The sequence below is a fragment of the Diadema setosum genome, chromosome 4 (assembly GCF_964275005.1).
Source record: "Diadema setosum chromosome 4, eeDiaSeto1, whole genome shotgun sequence".
Taxonomy (NCBI): domain Eukaryota; kingdom Metazoa; phylum Echinodermata; class Echinoidea; order Diadematoida; family Diadematidae; genus Diadema; species Diadema setosum.
The window spans coordinates 15,411,046-15,432,405 of NC_092688.1; the positions used below are offsets into that span (position 1 = coordinate 15,411,046).

The following is a 21,360-nucleotide window of genomic DNA, read 5'->3' on the forward strand; positions in this document are numbered from 1 at the left end:
TGTGCATGGGAAGCGTCGTCTAAAGCATGTGCTACTTTATCAATGAAAGCTAATAAAGCGTGGGTTGTGCTATGCTGTTTTCTGAAACCAAACTGAAAATTCGAAAGAATATTGCAGTTTATAAGGAATCTAAGAATTCGTTTGTGAACAAGCTTTTCTAAGATTTTTGAAATTGAAGTTAAAAGAGATATTGGACAATAATTGCTAACCGAGTCTTCAGCACCCTTTTTGAATATGGGAACGACTCTAGCAATTTTCATCTTTTCAGGAACTTTTCCAGTCGACAAAGATTGATTGAAAACATAAGTAAGAGGAGTAATAATTTCAGTTATTATGTTTTTTAAAAGAAAAACTGAAATTCCGTCATCACCTGTACTTTTCTTGTTATTTAGTTTGCGAACAATTTCTTTAATTTCTTCCTCGACAATGGGAACAAAAAACAAGAAACGAATGAAAAGGTGTCCCGGAGCGAGGTATATTCTTGGCAAGATCTGGCCCAAGGTTAACGAAGAAGTCATTGAATGCATCTGCCATCTCCTCTGGATTGTCTATCAGGCGACCCTCTTTCAGAATACGAGTTGGGGAATTCGCCTTAGTGCTGGATTTTAAAGCTGTGTTGATCACCTTCCACGTACTCTTTATATCAGATTTGCATCTATCGAACTGTCGGTAAAAATACTGTTGCTTAGCTAAGCGTAACGTAGAGGTCAGCGTATTTCGATAACAAACATAACGAGATTTAGTTGAAACATTTGGGGATTTACGGTATCTACAAAATAATCTGTTTTTTTATTAATAGACGTAAGAAGAGATTTCGTAATCCAAGGCTGTCTTGGTATTCTTTTATAATTAGATTTAGATCGTTTTAACACAAAGGTATATGATTATCACAAGTTTCTATCAAAATTTTCATAAAATTTTCATAAAATTCTATCAAAATTTTCATAAAATATCGGTTGTAGTTACAACATGATGACGTAACATCCGAATAAATCTTAAAAGTGATCTGCAAACATATTTTACATCATATCAAATCCACCCCAACTTTTACCTGTTTCGGCATTCATCATTGCTTGAGAATACAATAGTTTAATCGCTTCGCGAATATTTCACTTCATTTGGAAAAACGTAGCGAAAGTACGTTGGGGCAGGTGGTTGGGTGTGTACAGGCGGACACTAAACACGAACGGAAAAGGGATATTTATCGCAAAAGCTCGGAAAATTCTCTAAATCCGGTTAGAGTTGTGTTGAGGAACTCATTTAAACATTGTGTGCGCATGCGTTTGCGCTTGCCTAATTTCCGGATTGTTGAATTAGACACAGCTCAAAAGTAATTTCTTCCAAAGCTTTTTCTTCCAAAAACAATTTGATTACCAGAGGGGTTAAGAGTTGTTTCTGTTTGTACAGTGTACAAATCTAAGATGAGTAGCTGCTAGTATATGATATTACTGTTTCGTGAAAGGGTGTGAAACATCACAACAGCTGAATTATAGACTGCTTGAGGTTGTACCATACATAGTTTTGTCTGTTACACTTTACTGAATTCATCACATGGAATTGAACTGCAACTACCCTGAGGACGAGTCCCGAGTTTACTCGCTCAGGTGTCTGTGGGAAATGCGTGTTACGCCAAAATCAGTCCGCCCTCGACGGGAAGAGTCACAAACCCATAGAGCTGTATTTTATGCACAAACCTCTCATGAGCGATATCGCACTCGATTTAATCGCGAAAAACCGTCATGTGATGGCGCTCTTCAATCATACAGGCTTCTTTAGATTTCCAAGACTCTTTTCACTACTCTTAGTATTCAGTCTATGGAGAGTTTGATCGTAATTGTCAAGTTAAAATCATTGTCAATTTGAGATATCTGCGATTAAACCTGCTTTAAAAAAAAAAAAGAAAATATCTAGAATGTTTAATACGGATTATTTTTTCATACCTTCACGAATATTCCTTGTTATGCAATAATCATTGGAAAGGTGTGGCATCATTGAAAAGGGTGTATTTTTGCTCTACTATTTTGACGATGGACTTTAAATACTATTAATTTTTTTAAATTGTGCTTAAACCCATTTCCGACGAAACTCTTCATATCTATCCAGGGCTCAACATTAGCTTCACCCGGTTATATGGTGGTAAGGGGCCACCAGAAAGATACGTCGGGACACTGTGACTTCAAAGAAATGATATGCTGTGGTGACCCGATTGGGCCACCAGAAATTTATGGACGGTGAGTTGGCTTAGTCGGTAGCACGTCTGCCTCATGATCCTAAGGACCCGGGTTCGAACCCGAGTCTGGACTGAAAAATGTTGTGTGCAATCATACCGTCCCCTCTGGAAAGACGCAAAACACTCTGTCCCTCGGATAGGACATATTATAATGGAGGTCCCTTGTGTGAGAGAGTCACAACTCATGCACGTAAAAGATCCCGCTTCATTCATTCATCGCAAAGAGGAGGGTGTTTAACCTATAGTGAAGTGGTCCCACCTCACATCCAGTTGGACCCCATGGAAGACCAGCTTTGCATAGCTGAATATGGGCTATCCAGCCATCTTCTCAGATCGGAAAAAAAAATGAACAAGTGAGTGTTTATCTACACTGTTTTGCTGTTGTGTTTCTCACCCAGAATAGGCAATGAAGGGGAGAAAAGCTCACTGATCAGTATTTGATAACTGCACGCATTTCAGCTAGCTGCCGCGACCAGAATTACGAGGTCCGTGCAAGTCTTGATTATTGCCTCACTCCGTCTCAATGGCTAAATTCGACCATTTTCTTTCTTTCACAGCCCAATCCAATAGCGATTTGTTTTTCTATGCAATGTTAGACCTAAGTATACCCTTTTGTTAAATATTATCATTTCACAAATACGTGGTGTCATGGAAAACCATGTTTATACCCCGATTCAACAATAAATATATTGCACATAGTGAACTAGATCACAGTATGTTGTATTTAAAACACTTTGTCATACCTGCTCATTTATTCATAACTATCATGGTTCATGATAATTTTGATATTTTATGAAAATGAAGTGAGTGTACATGTATTTCTTAAATGCTTTTTATTTTTTACTTCTTAATCACAGTACGCGGTATTTGAAGGTCTTTATCATATCTTTCAATTTTCACATGATTATCAAGTTCAATAATAAAAGGGATTTTATTATTCATGTTTTTCTTTCTTTCAGTGCCAGCAAATATAATTGTCGGGCCCACCAAAAAAGAAAAAATATGATTTTGGTAATCTGATCAAGTCACGAACAGACGAAGAAAAAAGATAAAATAAGCGTCAAGCCTTGGCCTATTTCACTGTGTCTATCTATCTATCTATCTATCTATCTATCTATCTATCTATCTATCTATCTATCTATCTATCTATCTATATATCACTTTCTTTGTCTCTTTGCTATATTGGAAAGACATGTTCATGCGATCGATATGGAGAAAGAGGAAGCAAGTATGCCCAGTACACTCTAGTTTTGGCTTGCATGGAACGTTCACATGAATTGCATTGCGTTTTATTGGTTTCCTATATATAGGCAGAGAATCGTATTCAAAACTTTGCAGATACATGGAGAATATATAAGAGCTATTCATGGTACAGTACCCGCGTATACATACAGGAACTTGTAGAGTTAAAATCATCATTTCAAACATTTTCCGAGGTCTACGGGATCAAACACTATTGATATACCAGTCAAGAAAATCAAAAGCTATACCTTTGGTGACAGGACATTTTTGTATGCTGCACTGAAATGATGGAATACTTAAGGTAAGAAGCTACAGTATCGTTAATGAGTTAAAAACCAGGTAAAAACCCAATCTTTCGAACAATGCTTCTTATGTTTGAATTATGCATGTTATGACTATGAATTTGTAATGCGCAGTGCAGTGTAGCTGCGCAAAATAATGTCCTTTATTATTGTGATTATTATCATATTATTATTACTATTATTATTATTATTATTATCATTTTTATTATTATTATTATTATTATTATTATTATTATTATTATTATCATTATTATTATTATTATTATTATTATTATTATCATTAAATTGAAATACTGTGCTAATGAACTCTGACGCCTTAGATGTTTGGCATTGACATTTTACGCGTTGGCACTGTCAGCAGTTCATGCATGGCATTGCATTCGAGGAGTCATCCCATGAGCCCGGTAACCACAAGTCATGCTTCTCACAACGTCGACATTGAAAGAAGGTCCATGAGTCATACAGCCCATGAGCTCGAAACTAGACAAAAAAGGCCCACGAAACCGACAGTGCAAAAGCCCAGTGATATGATTGCCGGACTCGCGATAAGCCTTGTTTGCTTGATGTCAAACACTCATGGCCCTTATTTGCCTGTTGTGGAGCTCGTGGGCTGTATGACTCGTGGGTGTCGCACTCGTCACGTGCACCCGTAGTCGATCACCGAGGTGGCAAAAGAACAGCTCAATACAATATGCCTCGACCTGGTGAAAAACGACTGACTAACTAAATGATTGAATTTAAAGGGGATGGCGAGTACCTGATCAGTGGGAATCAGTGGGAATGCTGGGGGATGATTGTTCCAATCCTTAAAGAGTACATTATATATCTATTGTTGTGTGACAATTATTTGCTTCAGAATGGTCTCATATTCGAGTAATGTGCAGTTTAATGTTTCCTGGTTAGCATGCCTGTACAGTGACGGGGCGATCTTTAACGGGCCGTTAACGATCGCCCCGTCACTGTATACAGGCATGCTAACCTGGAAACATTAAACTGCACATTACTCGAATATGAGACCATTCTGAAGCAAATAATTTTCACACAACAATAGATATATAATGTACTCTTAAAGGACTGGAACAATCATCCCCCAGCATTCCAACTGATTCCCACTGATCAGGTACTATATAGCCATCCCCTTTAAAAGTGACTGGGTGAACGAATGAATAAATGATTGATTGACTGGTTGCCTAGTAAACCTAGTTGAAAAATTGAAAAGTTTGAATGAGTAAATCACAATGATTGACTGACTGACCGGTTGTATGATTGGATGAACGCGCATTCCTGAATGGATGAATGAACGAATTCATACTTGACCGACTGACTGGCTAATAGCTATTGAATTATTCAACAATCAACAAAGGAGGAAAGACGACACTTGATATCTGGGGGGAAAAGGTATATGTATCTCCGTTTTCTTTTCACACGATTCACTTCCTTGTCTTTGCTTGTTACTCGTCGTGATAACCCAAATGACCCGAAAGCACAGAATTCGAAGGTCATCTTTTGTCAGCTCGTATACGTATCTCGAGCACACGTATAGCATGTAAAACAAAATGAAATTATCCTACATGCATGCATGCATGTACCAAAAAGGGTTCTTAACAGCATTAGGTTTGAGGCCTATAATGTTGATCAGGTCACGATCTTCAGCTAAGATAATGTTTTACTACCTTAGGTAGATTTTGGGTGGTTTGGGAATTTTGTTGGTGAATGATTTTCAGCCTAATCATCGATTTTTTTTTTATCGAACAATTTCTGAAAAGCTTCACATTGCTTCAGTGTATGTGCAAAAAAAAAAAAAAGAAGTAACGTAGGCCTATAGATGCTATAACATGCATGAATACATATAAAAAAAAGTTTTAAATCAAAGAAACCACACTTAATATGCCTCGCAAACAGGACAAGATGAAATAAACAGAGTGGTTTACACAAAAGTTTCTTTGAACAAGACGAAAAGAGGGTGTGATGGTCTTAACTTAATATTTCAACAGGATAATGATCATAAGCTCAACCAAGTATGCAAATTATAGAAGGATGTTCTGAGGTGTGGTTTTCCTTTTAACCCTCCCATTGACTTAAACAGCAACATTCACTTTTTTTGTTTCAAGTGGAATGAAAGAGAAGAAATTGTAGATTCTCAACAAATTACTGCAGCTCTGTAATAACCAAGCAATTATGACTTGTACGAGGAAAGCGCGGTTGTAAATGTTGCTCTACACACGGTGTAGTTGGTAGTTATAGGATATTATTTTCGTAACTTTTTAGTTTGTATAGGCCTACAACCTAAGGGTGTTGTGAGGTAGTGACACCTTTGTCTCTTTCAATCTGCATGATGACGGTTCCAACTTTTAGAATCGCCAGCTCCTTGAAAATGAGTGAAAAATGAGTAAAATCCCACACTCCTTCACTGGTAAATATAGATGGTGAACCCCTCGAGTTTTATGACAGATGTGTTTCGGTGCCATAACATGTCTAAGAATTCCGATAATGTAATTCCCTATTGTTGTCACATTATGAGAAAAAAAAAACTGAATTAAATGCGCCATCAGGAATTTAAAAAAAAAATGAATAAGTATAATGTGTTTTGCATTGATTTTTTGATAATTACCTGAAGCAACTTCATTGTAATGTTACATAAATCTGGGTAGTCCAATTGCTATTTTAAACTATCGCTGTTACAGAATGCTTTTATTTGTGAACAGCATTCCATAATGTTCATGTCACTCATAGAAGAAATTGAAAAACACAAACACAAACAAAGGAAACACAAAATAAAAATGTTGCCAGAACTCCTTTAGGGGGGAAAAATGCAGTCGACTTTGAAGTGTAAGAATACAAGTAGATACCTCATACATAATTCATACTGACATGACACCAAGATCTCCGCAACAGCTCTACACACAATGCCGAACTTTTATGGGAGGAAATGGCGAATTTAAAAAACAAGCCGGTATGCCGGCCGGCGTACGGTTGAAAAGACCCAAAAGTTTCTCCTGGTCGCACTGCACCTGACTGGCCATGAACCAGTGTGGATTCGCGTCGGCGTACATGAAACACGAGCACTTGTTTGCCAGCGTGTAGTCCCTTGCCTGTTGTTCGCTCCCGTTACTTGTTCGTAGTGTCATCTGTGTACTTTCACTACGTAAACTTCGAAACGTCAGGAGCAGTGACCAAGCCAGGGAGCCGTGAAAGAGAAAAATAATTACAATGTACGCAACGAATATGGACGGGGACTCGATGTCCCCGTCATTGACGTTGTGTTTCTGGATTGGTTGCCTTGTATGGCCACTCCTTTTCGTCATCTTATGGCTGTCTCTATCGAAGATATACACCGATGTGGCTATGGCCTGCGGAACCGCAATGAGGTAAGTAGTTAATAAGTCAGCTTATATGCAGCGTCGGGCCGGCGGGGCAGTCCCTCGCTCGCTACACAGCTGATCGCAGTGAATGCTCAGATTTTTCTTTTTTCCTTTTGTTGCTGTTGTTGTTGTAATATGATTATGCTAAGTGTCAGTTGTCGCGTGAATCCTCGTGATTGCTGGAGAGTTTGACGTGTAACGCATCACTATAAATAGGTATGTCGAACAAAAGATGTTTACAATACAAAAGTAGGAGTGATCGCGCACCTGTGTCTGTCGATTGCGACGTATCAGCTGATGATCTGTGTGTGCTCTCTTATTTTGACTCATGATCGTCACTGTTGCATGTTTCCCGTCCGGTTTGCACTATATACCCATGGTCGAAAGTCCTCATCCATTTTGGTAGTGACCTGGCGCTTTAAACTATGGTTTGTCCCTTATGTACCTCAACCTGTGAGGGTATGATTATGTCTCCATGGGATTACACTGATTTATATTCATCCAGCCTTAATAGTATATTTACATAATGTATGATGGCACGCACCTACAAAAGTGGGGTGATCGAAATAGCTAGCTCCCTACTGCTTACACTATGTTCAGATCTGAATCCTTAATAATGTCAGCATGTCATCCTTTCACTGTGCAGTATTGACATCTCAGTGTGCAGCAACAAGCGGAATTGGCAATTAACAGGTATATAATAACTGGGCTGAGTTTCGTTAGGCCTCTTTACACTCTCTGGTTGAGTCTTTTCATGATGCAAAGTGTCCTGATCCTGTAAAGGTGCGTCAACCGTTGGTGGCAATTCATGCATTAGCACGAGCAAGAACATCGCATCGCACACTTATTTAACCTCCTTGGCTTTAGTGAGTGGAAAACATGCGGTATAGTGCACTCCTGAATGTGGATTCATATTATTAACTCAGTGAATTCGTGAATATTTTTTGCCTGAGGGGAGCTAGGGGGGCGGCGGGGGGGGGGGGACATATATTATATAGATATTTGCTTTACCACGTGCTGCTGTGTAGGGGCATGATGTATGTAGACCTATAATTTATGTGTAGGCTAGGTCAATCTCAGCGGCTGTAAATTTGCTGAGTGATTGTCTAGACATTTCCTCACGGCCATGGGGCCGCGTCTTGAATATCGTGGCTGTATATTATGCATTTATGATTCAACGCTCTCGCCTTGTCTGAAGTCTTCTCCTTTTACGTCATATACTTCATTATGTTATGTCAGAATTGGAATGAATGGCGTGGGTTAGCTAGCTCCCACGGCTGGAAGCGGCCATGTCCGGCCAATCGAGGGATACTACATAGCATAATATGGACGTAGACGTATCTGGGTGGCCTTGACATAATATTGCCGAGAGGCTTGCGAGCATGTGTCGATCGGATATGCTGGTATCCGGCCCCTATCTCCTGCTACGCTGGATCACTGCCACGCAGTAGCAGACAAGAGTACCTATGTATACCTATCTCTTGCAATTACGGCCTTACACAGTCAAATCTATCGCTCAAGTGCTGGTGACTTTTTCCCCCCTCCATGCAGCGAAGCACGAAATGCATGCAATGACTGAGCTCTCTGTGTGTATGCGGGTACAAGAAAAGCGCCCTGCCATGCCCACACACGTTTACTTGATTTGACACATTGTCAAAACGTACATGCGTTATTTTCCCTCCGAGATATTCTTGAAATACGAAGGCACATTCTTGCATCTGCGACCAACCGTTCAAGACACACATAGATACGTGCATGAGGTTCGATGGATTTAGAAGGGGATATAGCGAGAGAAAGATGAAAGGCAAGAGGATTGATAACCACCAAGGAAAACTAGAGAGCTAAGAGAGACTGAGAAATATTAATAAAATCAGATACGTTGTATATGAGAGAAATTATAAAGGGCAAAGGAACAATGACCATCAAGAAATAGCTATGGAGAGCTAAGAGAGACTGAGAAATATTAATATAATCAGACATATGAGCGAAATATAAAGGGCAAGAGGAACAATTAATGGCCATCAAGGAAAGCTATGGAGAGCTAAGAGAGACGGAGAAATATTAATAAAATCAGATATGAAGGATTCTGTCATTCAATTCAATACAAATAACTTTTATTTCCACGTAAAGTAATACAAGATAATATATACAGTGCTAACATGTATAAAAATTTCAAATCAAATAAATTTCATTAATACATAATACAATCATAGTAATCTTGTCTTCATTTTTCAATAAATGAACTATTAAGGATTAACATTATATTGTTCAACTGTGTACGAAAAAGAAAAATCCACAAGAAAGATATTGAGAAAATAGAAAAGGAAGAAGGAAAAAGGAAAGGGCAGCTCAAGATCAGTCATTGCATCAGGGAACCTAGGAGAAGGTACAGTATAAATGAGAGAGAAATCTTAGAGGACAAAAGTAAAGAAAGTCGTCAATGAAAATGTTAAAGGTATAGATCCATGCAGTCTATAATCATGGGAGGTGGGAAGAAAATGGACGAAATGTTTAATCAGCAGGCTAATTAAGGAAGAGTGAGGCATAAAAAGGGAATGAACTTAAATATAAAAATTAACATGCATCATAATTACACATCTTTCCATGCAGTATAAAAGCTGAACTGGATAAAGAGGGTAAGAATGCGGGAAGTCGGGAGCGTTACCATTTGAAATTCAACGAAATTGGAAAAACATAAAAAAAAACCAATGACAATAAAAAAGAAAGATGACACTTGCGGTTTTCGTAAGGATATCAAACAATGATGGTGGTAATGATGCAAATATTGATATCACTGTTTTCAGTCCTATACGGTTTAATCAGTGTCATTGTTTCTGTGGGGTAATAAAACAGTGCAAATACAGAGTTAATCAAGCTTAAAGTGCTGTAGACGAAACTGGGCATGTTGTACGCTACAGAGATTGAACATCTATGACAGTGTCGCTTGGCTTGAACAGATAAGAGTCAATGTAAGATGAATTTAGGTATAAGTACAATGCAACATTTCAAATCAAGAAGACTTTTGTATATGAATGAAAAGAAAACCAACAGAGCTGAAGACATTTCATTAAAATCAAACATGAAATGAGCCACCGATTTTAAAGTTACCACTGCTCTTACAAAAACCTGACGTATGGTGGTAGCAACAGCGTATATTTTGTTAATAATGCAAATTATAATTAGTCAGCTTTGGCTTCCCTTAATTCTCTTACATTGGTTTGTACTCAAACTTGGTACAGTGTGTGGATAGTATATCAATTTGTAGGTCAGAACAACGTACTATTACCACAACAATTATACAGTAATTTGATACAACATGCAGACAAAATCTGTCAAAAGTAGATTAGTCAAGATTTTATAACATGTCAATGGGAGACTTATTTAACATAATTACCAACTACTTATTTTATGTGTGTTTACGTTTTATAATGTAGTTTCTATCGATATCACTCTTTCCTGAAAACACATCAAGTCTGAAATCCCCTTTTTATTTTGTTTTATTTTTTTATATGCTTCTGATTCGAATTAAACCTCTGTTATACCAAATGTTTTTGTAAGCGTTTTTAGGATACTTCTAGGATAAGACTTGAATGTAAAGATTGGTATTCCACTTTAAATCCAATTTTGGAAAGTGCATCAGCGAATACACTGGGAAGGCAAACTGAATGAAAAGCAACATGCGCCGTATGATCTTGAGACTGCGGGAGCCACAAGTCTGCAAGTCATAGAGGGGCAGTATATAATATCTGGCGCTGACTGTGTGATCTTCCTGATTGTGGCCAGAAATTGATGCAATTTGCATTGAAAAGAAAATTGTGCTTTCCTTCCCCACAGGCTTGTGGCTATCGCCCACGCTGTCACCCTAACGGCCTCAGGGATTCACGTGATGTCCGTCACCTACAGAGACATGTTTTACCACGAGTACGTATATCAGAATAGTATTATAATAAAATGTTGTTGTTGTTTTAAAGAATGGAAGAGAGAGAAAATAATGGGGCCCTGTAAAACAAATAATTTGCCCTAATAAAATGTCATACCGAACAATTATCAAGGTACATACGGCATATCTCTTCTAAATGTTGATGGGTTTTCAAGTGATTAATTAATCTGTATTGTAGCATACATTCATGCCATGTCTTGCTATACATAATCAATTAATTTTTAGAGTATATGATAATCCATTGATCATCTGACATCTATATTTGAGTTATATGTGTGAGTATCCATTGTAGTATATATTCATATAATCAATTACATAATGTAATACATGTATATGTATCATATATATATATAATATACATAAATGACATAAATACAACTATGTCAATTATTGCATATACATATAAACTTACTAGACGTGTATATATATATATATATATATATGTATATATGACATACATTTGCGCTCTCCATTAATCATCAAACATTGAATTTAGGAGAGATCACAACAGTGAAGGTTCATTCTGCGGTAATCCTGTCCAATAATTCTAAATGAAATTGACAGGAAATAATTAACTTACGACACATTGTATGTAAATTTTGCCAATGCATGAATGATACACAGTGGAGGTGTTCATGCTTGTTGTATACAGCTTCAGATGATAACATTCCTCCTCATTTTCACGTAATAGAATTCCTCCCAATTTCCATCATTTCCGTATACTTACAATATTTTGTAAACAACTTATTCTTTATTTTGTATTATGATGAAACTTATGTATTCAATTCTGTAAAATATTTATATGTTTCTGTTGGAAATGGAAAAACAAATGAATGAAATGAATGAAAACATGTTCTGTTCGTCTTGACTGTAAAACAGCTGCTACCTTCTGGATCAGAGTCTCGCCTTTACCGGCATCTACTGGCCCTATGACGTCATCGCTCTCTACCTAACATACCAGCGGGAGAAACCACAGGGGGAATCCCCGCCCTTCTTTCACAATCTAAAGATGTTTCTCAGGGACCACAGACTAATCGTCTTCCACCACATCATCGTGGTCCTTTTCGGATACCCGCTAGTTTTGGTGAGTACCTTCAAAGTACAATCAGGTTGAGCTCGATAAGCACTTGTAAGGAGTATAATTATCGTCTCTATCCCCTTTGGATGTACTATCTAAACCGGTATATTTAATGGGGGTAGTTTTTTAAAATTTGTTGAAGGGCCCCGTTCAATTCAAACTTACGATGGCAGTCTCCCGCATTATTATTTTTTTTTTTCTGTTTCTTGTGCGTGTGCTGATAGCATGCACTATTCATTCTTTCTGGCGTGGGATATGCTGTTAAAGGGGAATGAAAGCCAAATAACGTATCTTTAGTTAATGCAGAAGTTGTATGGTTTTTTTTTTATCCATTTTGCAATTTCGCTAGTCATTAGACTCGTAAAAATAAAAACCAAACCAACACAAAACATGTATATCGAAGTGGTCATTCAATTCAGCGACGAATTGTGATGTTGTCGTGCAATTTCTTCTGTTTTAGCATCCAAATTGTCGGAGCAATCTATTTAACACTTTCAGCAATAGCACGATAGCTGTTGATCTATCTATCTCATGTATATTGTTATCATGAAAATGTGTTCTCCTTCGTTGTGTTTTATTGTGTCCATTTCGTATGTCATGTATGCCTTTATTTCTGCAAAGATATTGTAAATAACTTCATGAAATTGCATTCCAGTATTTTTAATAGGCTTAATAGAGACTCACATGAACACCAATGCTCATTTTCCTTGATATTGAATACATTATGTTCAAAGTTCAAAGTTCAAAGTTCAAAGATCAAATTTATTTCATATTTCCATTTCTCAATGATGACATTACAAAATTATTGACAACAAAACAAGAATACAAAATATATACAATCATGTCTTTTGATTGTAGAAGAAAAGAAAAAGAAAATATACTTGACACAAATGTACAAGGTCATCTTGTGTGAAAATGTCACTAGTAAGTATTAGAAATATGATGGGGCCTACATAAAAGCTTTAAAGCTTGTAAAACTGTAGGTTCCCGAGTTCATAGGCATATAATTTTACACGGAGAACGGATATGTTTGTCTTGACCAACTAAAATTACACAAGTACAAAAAAAAATCGATGAGTAATAAACTAATGAACCACATAGATATCGCACAAACCAGACTGCATACAAATCTCGCAGTGTTTGAATAACAAAAATGATATATTATTAAAAGATGTATCGGTACCATGAAATAACTTGAATGACTTGGTGCTGCGGACAAGGACAAAAGACTGGGAGCATAAAAGGGTTGCTAAAAACTTGGTAGTGTGTATCCACTAAGTAATAACTGTTTTAATTTGCGTTTGAAGGTGAATAAAGATAAGGAAGAAGTGATATCTAGAGGGAGATCATTCCAATATCTGGGTCCAGTAAATATAATTGTTTTCTTTGCAAAAATAGTGCGAGTACGGGTATGTTGTGATATATGTTATTCGTCCTTTGTTATAAATGTATTGTTTGTATTAGGGAAAGTATATGTCTTTTTGTATTCTTATTTGTTCTTTCATCGGAAAACTTATTTTCCGATGACTTTTTCATCTGAAAAAATTATTTAGCTACACTTAAAAGATAAATATTGATAACGTATTTACCAGACGCTTCGCTCCGTAATTGCAAGCTAAAAGTAAGAGAAAGGGATACATAATACTAACCCTTGCAGGCGTCGAGTGTTGCAATGAAAGAGATGTTCATGGACAGCGGAATCAATTAATTTGCTTATACTCCTTGCAGCTATTGCAACTTATTCAAATTTGAATCACAAAACAGGTCATTTATCATTATATATCATGAAATTTAACATTCACTTTTCAGAATGTCTGTATTTAGTATTCTCAGCTCATTATTATGCTCAGGCGCGAATTTAGATCCTATGAATGAAAATACACTTCCTCTGTTTCTGACTATAAATTTGAATGCTCTCGAGGAGCATTGGATTTGAATTATGTAAATGCTAAATTGTTTTATCAAAATGCGAAATTTAAAGACCGAAAAACAAGTTTTAGTGTCTAACTCCATGTCGCTTTTTTATCGCGTTTTTGAATGGACCAATAATCAAATTTAATGATCTGTATTAGTAGAACATAAATTTCACACGATACAGTTCTGGTCAGATGAGATTTCTTGAGGTTGCTAGAAAGCAATTTTAAATGTGTATATAGTAAAGACGCAGGAAGTTATATTCGTAAGCAGTAGTTGCTGTAAAATAATTCCAAGTCAAAAATGAGTATTTTTTGAAAGAATTGAAGAACATCGCAAAGTAACTGTTATTTATCAATATAAGAGACCTTACATCATCATTTCATGTTTGGTCAGGCTCAAATTCTCCGAGAATGATTATGGTGGGTGGTTACTGCGCATGTAAATTTATTCAAAAGCTGTAGTGGGCGTCAATAAACTTCTGATACAAATTGGGAATGTGGCAACGTCCAACGCTTGAATGGAAGAAAACAGAAATGAAAAGTCGGCTTGAAGAGACCGTTCCGTCCTCTAGCCGACTTTAATATTAGGCCTATACCGATGAAAATAGAACCTTGAATATCACACCACTTTTGCCACGAGTATTACACGTGCTCATAGTCACTTGCTCGTTGACGAAGGTATCTAAGGGCTACGTGGCGGCGATAAGGGACGGGCTCAACAGTTTGCTTACAATTCCAGTGAACCCTACAAGTATTAACTTAAGAGCAACCCTGAGCAAAGACAGGAAGGGAGACCTTTAAGATGTACATCTTTAATTCTCCTATAGCTCTATTAGTTTGACCGAGAAGGTAATCAGGCAAGCACCTCGTCCTCCATGGTGGAATGTTGATCATGAAGTATAATTAGGGTCTTTAAGATATAGGTCTACTCATCAGACTAGAAACTCTCGGATTATGCATTCTGCAGAGAACTAACATTTCCTGGTGTGAATTCGCACTGGAAGACATCACTCCATAGATCATTCCCTATGTTAGTACATTTGTATCAACAGAGCAAAACTGTCCGTGAAAGGGGATTTTGTAGAGTTCATTACGCCTCAGAGAGTGGGGCAGAAAGGGGTCCCAAATGGTGGCAGATATAGTGTACCAGTTATTGTAAAGGATGCATTAAGATATCAGGCCTGGTTGCCCTCAACTATACCGTTAAATGCGATTAAACTCTCGTGCTGTTTCAGGTGGAACGTACCTGTACATTCATGCATATAGGGTAAACCGCACTATGAAGTTATTACCAGGCATTTGTTGCGGAAAATGATTATTACTGCACATGTACAAGCGCATCTTTTATTTGGCACTGCATGGATATCACGTGGGCACCCACACTCGATCTCTTGATATTTAATTCTATTTTGGGAGTTCAAAGAGTAACGTTTGGCCACGTTCAATGCCCTTTGATGCTGTCCAGAGATATTTATTAACATGCATATACTGCTTTGGAATACATGCAATGTGACCGACAGAGTATATTACCAAGAATCAATCTCCACTTAGATCATGGAACACTTTTTTGAATGACTATTCTTTTTTCTTTCTATATCGTTATCGTATTTACATTGAAACGAAAACAACTGAACAAACAATTATTATATGCAGATTCATACAAACAAAAGGACTTACAGTATATGAAACCTTTTACGATGTAGGGTATATGCAGAAGTCCTGCAATTATACACACGTCTTACAGTTCTGTATTCCCCTTGATAAACTCGATCAAATAGACAATGCAAGTCAAGCTGAGTTAAACTGATCTAACATTTGAAGTTGAAAATGTTTCAATCACTATGCTACAAATCGTGGATGAATGTGTAGTATGTTTTGACATTACGGAGATTTTTGAAGAGTTTTATCAGATCCACACAAGTTGATTTCCATTTCCACTTTCCCCAGGGCAATATCTCCCACAATTTTAGTTTTGCTAGATCGAATATACAGTTGAACGATTTGCTATTAACGCGGTTGCGTCGGGATATTCAGAAATCCATCACAGTGCAGCTACCTGCATGTTCAATGTACACGTCAATGAAATAATTAAATCATGCGTGCCAGCATTTTGTGTCGTTAATACAGACAATTCAAGGGGGCTATTTCTGCAGGGTGTTCAGGTTAGATATATTCGGCTATACAGTACAAACACGCAAGTGCATTACTCCTAATCTAGGTATAATGTGAAAGCATTATCCTCGACGGGAGGCCTTTGAATATATGCGCATTTAGTTAACCCGACCCGGAGCTCTGTTTCGTGCACTATACCATGAACATCCAATGCATAGACTTGCCCATGATGAGGACAGAGTGAAATTCGAGGCTACATTATAGGGGCCTGGACGGGCGAGCCACTGCCTCTCGATCCTCCCCGTATCCATTCGACGTCGCCACTTGCTTATACTTCTGAAAGCGCTCTTGAAATAATATCTCTTTCTTCGATGTGATGTATAAACAATAAACAAATTAACAAACAAACAAACAAACAAAAGGACAATGCTTACATAAAATCCTGTTCTCCATTAGAACAGATCCAGGTACAAGAAGCAGTAGTAGCTGCGTGTGCAATGGTTAAAGCCACTATTTGTCATTTGGAGATGGAAAAAACAACAACACAGCTTTAGTGCCTTAATATATTATAAAAATTATTCTTTTTAATGTGAGTTAGATTAGAAACAACCAACGTAAAAATGTTAATCAGTATACTAGTACTTAATCAATGTTACTATGTGAACAGTAGATTTTAATAGAATTATTTCTAGAATAAAAGGTTTACAGTAAATGTTATGGTTTATTGAAACACTTAACGCGTTGCATTGAGAGGTGAATTGAGTCGTGTAAACGTGAATAATGCGTTTAATGTGAACGCATTATTCAACATTGCCATTGCATGTAATTGCCGGTCAGTATTCAAAAACTGCGTGCTTCAATGTATACATACACTGACATACTCTAAACCTTTGTTGCTTTTGACAGTTTGATCCTGATACTATCTTTTATTCTTGTCTCGTTCGAATCTTCTTTGCAGCATTATCGTCGTGGAAGAGGCGCTTTCCTCATATCGTGCGCACTTCTCAGCGAGTTCAGCAGTCCCTTCGTAATTCTCAGAAAACTTCTCCTAAAGGTGGGTGAAAACGGTGATGATAACGCATATCTATTGTGCTATGCGAACTTTGCCGCAAGTTAGGTCATGACAAATCAAAATAACAGCGCGTATGACTGGGACCAGAGAGGTGACACTGCAACGAGAATAGTCAAACCAAGCAATTTTCCTTTGCGAGACCTCGCCTAGTACCTCCTTGATCAAACAAGGGCTTCGTTTTTGTCCAGTCACATGGTTATGTTTGGATGAGAATATAATCACAAAATTGTACTCATAACAATAGTCTTTCCCGTTTTCCCAAATTGCACAGGGGCGGGTCGTATTGACTTTGGACACTGCATCCAGTGCGCACACACACCATGACACACACACACTCACACGCACACACACACACACACACACACACACACACCCACACACAACTCTCTCTCTCTCTCTCTGTGTCACACACACACAGACACACACCCTCACTCATTACACCACTCAAACATGAAATAATAATTGTGTTTAAGTTCTGCCCTTGAACTAGAACCTCGAGAGCAACTAAAAGTGTTATCAATAACAACTATCTGTATGGAACTGTGGGGCGCGCCATGGGAGCCGTTGTTTGTCTGTCTGTCTTTTTTTTTTTGGGGGGGGGGAAATCGGTATTACCTTAGCCATTTTGAATTTTGACGGAACAGTGTCAGTATTGACAAGTTGAAAACTATGTAGGGCCTACTTTTTTAAAGAATGAATTATTTCAGGAGCATCATCTTTCAATAGATAATTCGAGATATTTCGAGATATCAAAACCAAACTACGTTTGTTTTTTAAGTTGTTTTATTACATTCAATACTTCTTCTTCTTCAGCAAGGAAAACTTCAAAAAACAAACAAACAGACAAACAAACACAAGCAAAACAAAAACATGACATTTGTCTGAAAATGAAACATTTGACGCTTCTTAAATGAATTGATAACTTGATATCTGACTACCCCCATGTCCAAAAATGAACAAAGTCTGATAATGATGTCGTGTTTTTCTTGCAGTCGTATTTTTTTGAATGAAACATGACAATATAGTGTCCCATTTTGAATGGATCTAGAACGTGTCTAATCACACCATGTACGTTTGACCGCGTCTAATTTTTTATTATATATTGTTTATTATAATAGAGACAGCGTTGTAATAGTGATAGGAACTTTACTGGCAACTTGTTTGTGCAGATTTATATACTCTGAGATCCATTTGAAAAAGCAAGAGTCTTGACAACGTACACGATTCAAAAGGGAATTCCGTTCCTAATCTGTAATTTATCATGGACAGACTGAATAATATCGATATGATAATACCATCCAGCAGCAATGAATGCCATGGAGTTACTACATTTTCATAAAAGACTTACCTGTGGGTAGTATACAGCTAAATCATCTTTCGTCGTAATGGTATGTATTGGCCCAAAGCGAAATATGATTTAGAAGAGTGTATAGAGAAATGTGCTTACATCAGTTACATGTGCATATTCCTTGAATAACTGCTAGTAGTTCTGACCTTATTAAAACAGATTCTAACTTTATAGAACTACAGCGACCTCAACAACCCGCACAAAATGTAAAACACGGTCTCATTTACGTCTCTGAATTTATGAAGGTATTAACTTTGGGGTAAACGGACTATAGCAGTGTCTAGTGTCTATTCCGCGAGCTTACTGCTCTGCGAAGTGTTGCATTGTAATGAGGCTGCGATTTTGTTGTGACATGGTATAGTTCACGTATGGTATGGTACTCAATGCATGTTCATTTTTTTTTTTTTTTTATTGGATCATATATTTTCCTATGCCGTGTATACAGAACGATCTCATATGAGAAGGAACGTGTTTTCATATATAAGCCTTGCATGTTTTGCTGTTTTGGGGGTGGTTCTGGTACTTGTGTCTGGGAAAGGTACTTATCTTTTACAGTATTTAGCCCCCCCCCCCCCCCCACATTTATTTATTTATTCATTTATTCATTGGTTTTGTTTTGCTTTACTTCCCGTGAAAAACAGCAACAATAATACACATACGATTAAAATTATCATGGATCTATGCGTGTGTTTATTAGAGTGAATGTGGGTTAGTGTTTATATTGAGGAGAAGAAGAAAAAAGCAGAGAGACAGACATATTGACAGATAGACAGGCAGACAGGCAGACAGACAAACATAATGACTGGAAATGCAATTCTGATACAGATTTCGGTCTCCTATGTGAAGCAATCAATACATTGACAAATAATTATATTCGTATGGTGCTTACACTGCTCTACCAGATTCGAGAAAGTCTTCATTGTTATCAAGTCAAATGTAGTCTAGCATACGTGGGAATTGACATTATCTAGCAAATTTCCCACTCTTTTCTTTCTATAGCGATCTGCCAACAGTGATATACATGCGCAGTTTATTATGCCTTAGTTCAGCTATGCCTGGTTATTATGAAGAGTTTCATCGTAAAATGGACCTAGCACCTTTTTCAAACATTTCAATGTTCGTCATCAGAGCAAAATATTTTTCTTCAGTAATACCTCGCTTGTAACGTAACAAGTAATATTTGTGAAGCTATATGTTAAAAAAATCCGAACTATTCGTATTACTTCCTTTGTTTTTAGCAGCTTTAATTGCAAATATCTCAACTTAGCATAATGGAGTCATTGCTACTTAACTCGTTTTGCGACCAAAGTCTATATCAGTCTATGTGTATTTTTGTCAACATTATCTATGTATTTACCCAGTACGTTTGCCATCTATATTCTATCGTCTTTCCCATGTATATCTTACACCATGTTACACTTTAAAGGGGTGGTTTAGTATTGGTGGAGATGAGAATTTGGCTTTTAACTTTTTTCGAGATACCAGGAAACCACTTATGAAATAATGAAGAGGGTACCATTATTCTATAAGAGGAATTCAAAGTTTATTTGATGAAAATCAGTTTTGGTATGGTTGAGGCACCCAAAAACAAAGTAAAACAAAGTGATGGTAGACCCACCTTTTATTAGGATCACTCTTTTTTGATATCTCGGCCAATTCACAACCAATTTTCATCAAATAAACCCTGAATTACTCTTAAAATTACATGCTTTCTCATATTAAAGTTTCTCATTATCTCACTGAAAAAAAAAAAATGTTAGAAATCTGAAGTTACGTCTCAACCAAAACTGTATAATCCCTGTAAAATTATTTTTTTAGAGGAATAAATCATTTTATTCTTCATCGAAAAAAACCAACAAATCTTCAGAATGTACAATACCTTCATTGACTTTTCGTCGGCCTCATGCCAAAAGGGCCCTAACAGTGTACAAAGTCTATGGTGTTAAGGCCCTTCTGGCATGAGGCCGACGTTTTACAATTTTACAAATTACTTCACAGTTGAATATTATGTCACCTATGGGGTAAACGTTATACAAAGTACATCCCATTGGTTGTTTTGTTCCCTTGAGTTTCAATAATGTTTACTCAATACCAGTATACGAAGTAAACTTGTAGGCCTACTAATTATATTACCATGATCATGATTAAAAAAAGAAAGAAAATAAATTCATTCTTCACAATTTAACAACTTAAACAAAACAAGAAAGAGACATTCCTTTCCCTTCCTAAAAGAAAAAAAATATATATATATTATTGACATCATGAAATTTGTATTGATTAATGTACTATCATTGTATGTTTGTTTGTTTTTTCTTCACAGCATGGTTTCATGGACTCGTGGATGTTTATCGTCAACAACATACTGATAGCTGTCACATTTTTCTGGGTGCGCGTATTCCTCTATCCAGCGATCTACCTGTTCTACGGTTACTCGCAGGGGTTGAGCCCGATGGAAGTAGTACGCTCCATGTATTTCGGCTGCCACGTGGGTATGGTGGTTATTGTTGTCCTCCAGACTGTATGGTATGTGAAATTCCTCCAGGGAGCGTTCCCGCATCTGCTATCCAGTCAGCTCAGTCTTAATGGGGCGTCGCATCAGCCACGCCTAGAAACAACAGCTCCGCCAAAGATCGCTCAACAAAACGGAACGAAGAAGGATTAAGGTTGTGAAATCGTCATGACAAGAGATTGACGTCACAACATCACGCAAATTATGGGTGACCCGCGTTTTCCCCACACTGCGAGATGCTGAGATTTT

At 37.2% G+C, this 21,360-nt stretch overlaps 1 protein-coding gene across 1 annotated transcript; it reads left to right on the forward strand.

Moving 5' to 3' along the window:
• Positions 1-6,999: 6,999 nt before the first annotated feature.
• On the forward strand, positions 7,000-21,346 carry LOC140227647 (TLC domain-containing protein 3A-like). The gene is made up of 5 exons (XM_072308065.1): positions 7,000-7,142; positions 10,971-11,057; positions 11,956-12,160; positions 17,141-17,236; positions 20,923-21,346. The coding sequence occupies exons 1-5, from the start codon at positions 7,000-7,002 to the stop codon at positions 21,262-21,264; spliced, it is 873 nt and encodes a 290-aa protein (XP_072164166.1). The 3' UTR covers positions 21,265-21,346.
• Positions 21,347-21,360: the final 14 nt, after the last annotated feature.

What these genes read in the sequence shown, in the direction of transcription:
- LOC140227647 (XM_072308065.1), top strand. Translation starts at nt 7,000, where the DNA reads ATGGACGGGGACTCGATGTCCCCGTCATTGACGTTGTGTTTCTGGATT. An exon ending in GCCTGCGGAACCGCAATGAG is followed by an intron (nt 7,143 to 10,970) that starts GTAAGTAGTTAA and finishes CCTTCCCCACAG; the next exon opens with GCTTGTGGCTATCGCCCACG. An exon ending in TCGGATACCCGCTAGTTTTG is followed by an intron (nt 12,161 to 17,140) that starts GTGAGTACCTTC and finishes TCTTCTTTGCAG; the next exon opens with CATTATCGTCGTGGAAGAGG.